Below are 5,171 nucleotides of genomic sequence, written 5' to 3'. Positions count from 1 at the left end.
AGAAAAGAAAATCAACTACCGACGCACATTTTTTTAAAAGAAAATAATTATTGTATCAACATTATTAATTAATAAAAAGATTTTGGTTCATATATATATATATATATATATATATATATATAGTCATATTCTTTTACAAACCCAATAATTTGTATAATTTTATAGATTATCTTTTATACGTTCTTTCATATATGAAACAACAATTGTGAAAATACTGTTTTTTATACAATATTAATTCATAAGTGGAATGTTGGTGATTTTTTTTCCCAAAACACGAAACAGTCATGAATGTTTCACATATAAAACAACACTACATAAACATTGCATTTTGACATAACTCGTTTGTAAGATTTATTGTGTTTGTAAATGATCATGCGTTTATATGTATTAGAATAGTACTCGCGCAAAACAACAAGACACATCTCGATTTTAATGTTATATTTTATTATTTGTTATCGTCGATGTTATAATACGATTTTATGTGTTTTTAAGAAATCAATAATAATATTATTTTTGAATAAATTATAAATTTGTAGATACCATGAAAATTTGAAAAAAATATATCAATGTTAATATCAAATCAACAATTTAAAAGTTCTCATTTTTTATGTAATTTCTTTAATTTATTTTTTATTATAATTTAATTTAAATTTAATAACGAAATAATTCATTTTTGGTTTAATAATTTTATAAAGATAACAATTAAGTATTCTGTTAAAACTCAATAATTATCTTAATTATATTTTAGATTTTTTATATTTAAAATGATATGTTTATCTTGTATTTGATTATGTTTATCTGCAGTTAGTTACATGAATTCAGATATGAAGCTTTAATAAATTGTATTTACACACAATCTACTTGCAATCTTGAGTTTTAAGTAATATGTATTAATAAACAGTATTTTACGCATAAAAAATGGTTTTTAAGAGTTTTGTCAAATGCTTTATAATATAGTATAGATATTTGTATACGTATAGAATGAAATCGATGCATTATTACTTACATGTTATTCTTAAGAATTCAAAATTTTTATTACTTAATGAATTTATCGAGGTTGTATAACTATATTCCATTCATCTGAGTCGGAACCACAAGAAATCACTGAACGTAGTTCCTTTTTTGGACGATATTATTTTATGGACGTTTTACTATAAACGCGTCAAGATTGACATACTATTTGACAGTGACAAATATCAACCCTTTCGGTACATTACATTACAATTTATCATGCGTACTCCGATTGATCAAAACCAGATAACGAATCAAACGAGACAAACTAAATAATAAACCTACGTTTGGAATCGATTCTTAATATCAACCTTAAAATAAGTGATACAATTAACCATCCCTATCACTTAATTATTGCATGGTTACATTCCAAGTCCACTAGTTATCTTATCTGGAAGCCACCATCAGATTTAAACATTTGGTAGTGTTGATGATGCCAAATCTTTGTGCCCATTAATCATGAATTTGTTTCAATATTCAACACTTGCAAGTGGGTGACAAAAGGTATATACTTGGCCAATTTTATGGAAAGAAGGTGGCCAATTTGATTTTTGATAACGTGAAAGTGAACAATCATGTGTGTACAAAATAGGACCATTCTTTCAATTAATACCCACCATCCATTACATTTAATTCTTGTGTTTTTTTTTTAAACGGTAAAAAACGGATGTACATGTCTTAATCGGGTTTTTAATCTTATAAACACATGTTGGATGCATCCATATGATATGATATGATATGAGGTTGGATCTTGCACGAAATAGTTATTGTCGTTATGGAAAAACTTAAGAGCATCTCTAAGACTTCAATGGATTATTTTAAAGTGAAGAAACAGAAGTTACATTTAAAAAAATTACATTCAATCTCAATGTTTTTTTTATAATCTTTTTGGAGATTTAAATATTAATATATTATTAAAAAAATTAATATCTTACCGAACTTTCAAATAATTTTAATTTATATGAAATGTCAATTTATGAAAAACGAAAGATCATGTAACAGTAGGAGTTAAAGTGAGAAGCACAAGAAAAGATTTGGACCCTTAAACACTTTGATGTAAGAGAGAGGAATGATTTTATTTACTTCTTTCAACTAATGAGCTTAATTATTACTACTTGTATAAAGTTTTTTTAAAGTATATTTAGATGATAAAATTATAGAATATTTTACTAGGATTAGGTTCACGTGACACCAATATGTTTTCGTGAGACCACTTTTTTACATTTGAAACTTCACAGCAAAAACATTGTGAATGTTACCTACCTTCACAATATTTTGTTGTGAAGTTTCAAGTGTAAAAAAAATAGTATTACAGATCTCATGAAAACATGTTGGTCTCACGTGATCCCAAGTCTATTTTACTAATATAATTAATTTAAAATCTCTGATACATAAAATCTCTTAGAAATCTTGCTTTCTCTACTGTTTAAGACCAGTTCGAGAGAAAGTTTAACAAACTTCATAATCTTACAGGTTGTTTGTTTACCTCTTAATAGTTCCATTAAGAGGTGAATCTTGTTTGACAAAAAACAAATCTATCTCTTAATGTATCTAAAACCCTCTAAATGATTTTGTATCATAAACCTCCCTTAACCATGAAGCGCCAAATTTCATTGTAAACAATTAACAAACAATTATATTTTCTTTTGCACTATATCATGAGAGCCTTTTAATCATTCTGATTACTTAATTATTTTGCATCAAACCATTCAGCAACTGCCTAACAACCCCTTAATCTTTTTATATTTTAAATAATGTGTGATGGGATAAAGTCATAAAGATACGTTACATTAAATTATTAAAACAAAAGCAAAAGGTCCTAAAAGTTGTACAAGATTTTACTTACAAATAACCTAAGAGGTGTTTAATTAGAGCTCGAACCACTAAGCAATCCAAGAGCCCTTGCAAGCTTTATAAACAAGAAGCACAAGTAAATCACCAAAAGCCCACCTCCAAGCGTGTGATCGAGTCGCATCTGTCTTTTAGGCAAAATCACAAGCGCCCAAAGCAAACCCGCCATCAAAAACCCGATGGTTTCGGCTATATACGGGTCTTCGGGAACCACATACGAACCGGGATAGTTTGACCACGATACAAAAACGAACGAAAATCCCAGACCGATAAGAAGATTAAACAAGGGTCCAGCATAGCAACCCGACATTGCGATTTGAGTCCCGTCGGGTCCACCATACATAGCCATGGCTACGTTCGCGGTTAGGTCCCCGATCGAGTTTCCCCAAGCCAAGATGGTTAGCCCAATGATTGAAGGGCTCATTCCTATAATGGTTCCTAATGATTCCAACAAAGAGACCAATTCATCAGCAGTAAGGTAGGTCCAAACGACACTCATTAGAAACCCACCTGCATACCAAAGAACTAAACAATTTTGTGGTGGATGTGTACTACTTGTGAAGGCAAATGTACAAGTCCCTAAAGCTATTCCAATTGCACCTGCCACGAAGTAGATCATCACACTAGCTTTTAACCCCAGTTTTCCCTCTTGTGTGTTCCAAATCAGAGCCACCATGATTGGTGCTAATATCATCGAAATCACGAGAAAAGGTTTGGACCATCTCTCTCTTGTAATCACTGGAATTGTAAGCCTTCTGGGCAAATAAATTGGGAAATTTATGACATGAAAAATGGTCATGATAAACCTGTTTCGCCGGTTCGGTACAATTTGTTCTTCATAATGTACATATTTTTCTGCAGGATGTACAACATTTTCTTCATCGATAGAACCCAGTAATGGTACTCTTCGGCCTTGATCATCATCAACGGCATCGAGTGTTATACTGTGTTTCCTCATGGTGATGAAATGCATGTAAGAGACCACCAAAATGTAAATTATGTAAGTAGAAGCGAAGAGGATTGACGGCCATAAGCTGATTTTTCCGATGATGATGATTATGAGGAGATTCGAGAGGGAGAAGAGGAGAAAAACAACGTCTCGGATGAAATTAGGTTTATCAACTACGACGATTTTTTTCCGGTATGCGATTAATAGGCTGAGAACTCCGACAACGACGGTGGAGATGAAAATCGATCCACCTAAGATACTGTTGAGACCGATATCACCACCGTCCGTGGTAAAGGCGATTACGCTAGAAAAAACGTCGGTTGAACCGTTTCCCAACGGAAGCAAAGTAGTTCCGGCGATTGCAGGGGAGAGCTTGAGGGTTTTCGACAAGTGTTCAACTGCAGGACAGAAGTATTCTGATGCTGTATTGCTTAAAATATAGAACAGAATCACGAGCCATAGGAGAAGCAGAATGAAGCCTAATTCAGTAAACTGAGAAAAATCACAGTAGAAGATTTGGAGGTAATTGATGTATCCTTTTGGATCACATCCGGCGTTTGATTTCACGTAATTGCATTTGGCGGTGGACGAGTTTTGTTGGTGAACAGCGGTGCAGGTGGTGGTTATGGTGGAATCGGCGGCGTTGGAGGTTGCGGAGGAGGTGAAGTGTAAGGAGATGATGATAAGGAAAAGCGTAAGGTAAGTTGTGGGTTTGAAAACAGAAAATGGTGAAGATGAAATCACCATTGGAGGGTAAGATGATAGCACAAGAAAAGGTGAAGATGATCACAAGAATTCCATGATTTGAAGATCAAATTGCAGTATGAAAATTGAAGTCTTGGAGAGGTTTTTGTGATTTTTATGATCCAAGAAGAGGCACAAACTCTTATGCCTGATGAACTGTCTAAAGAAAAATGAACAATTTTCATTATAGACCCTTCACATTTGAAAAACTTCAATTTGTGGTCTTAACTTTTGAAACTCACACCAAATGCTTTTTTTACACCAAAATTTATAATAAATACCAAGACATTGTTGAAAATAAAAAAAAATAAGGGTATAATTTATACAAATAATAAATATACGAGGTATTATTGAAAAATAATATATTTTAAAGAATATACTTTGAATATTCTATTTTGTTTTTATTCATCAAGTTTTACATGATGTAAAAACCATGTATAAAACTTTAGAGATAAAAAAAAGGAAAATCTATATTTTGATGGGTGAAATTTAAATGAAATTTAATTCAAGAAAATAATCAAGATTTAATTTTGTATGATGATAATAAATGTAGACTTTGGATAACAACACATAATTAAAAGAAATAATTGATGTTGAGGGGGTGGACATTGACATC

The 5,171-nt window shown here is 31.6% G+C and overlaps 1 protein-coding gene across 1 annotated transcript; it reads right to left on the bottom strand.

The window, feature by feature from the left end:
• Nucleotides 1–2,786: 2,786 nt before the first annotated feature.
• On the bottom strand, nucleotides 2,787–4,629 carry LOC112521652 (cation/calcium exchanger 1-like). Its single transcript, XM_025130634.1, has one exon. The coding sequence runs from the start codon at nucleotides 4,556–4,558 to the stop codon at nucleotides 2,876–2,878; it is 1,683 nt and encodes a 560-aa protein (XP_024986402.1). The 5' UTR covers nucleotides 4,559–4,629; the 3' UTR covers nucleotides 2,787–2,875.
• Nucleotides 4,630–5,171: the final 542 nt, after the last annotated feature.

Source organism: Cynara cardunculus (assembly GCF_001531365.2).
Source record: "Cynara cardunculus var. scolymus isolate 2C chromosome LG 11, CcrdV1, whole genome shotgun sequence".
Classification (NCBI taxonomy): Eukaryota; Viridiplantae; Streptophyta; class Magnoliopsida; order Asterales; family Asteraceae; genus Cynara; species Cynara cardunculus.
This window is presented reverse-complemented; position numbering and strand designations above follow the sequence as displayed.

Bases quoted from the DNA above. Each gene is read 5' to 3' on its own strand.
- LOC112521652 (XM_025130634.1), bottom strand. From the start codon at position 4,558: ATGGTGATTTCATCTTCACCATTTTCTGTTTTCAAACCCACAACTTAC.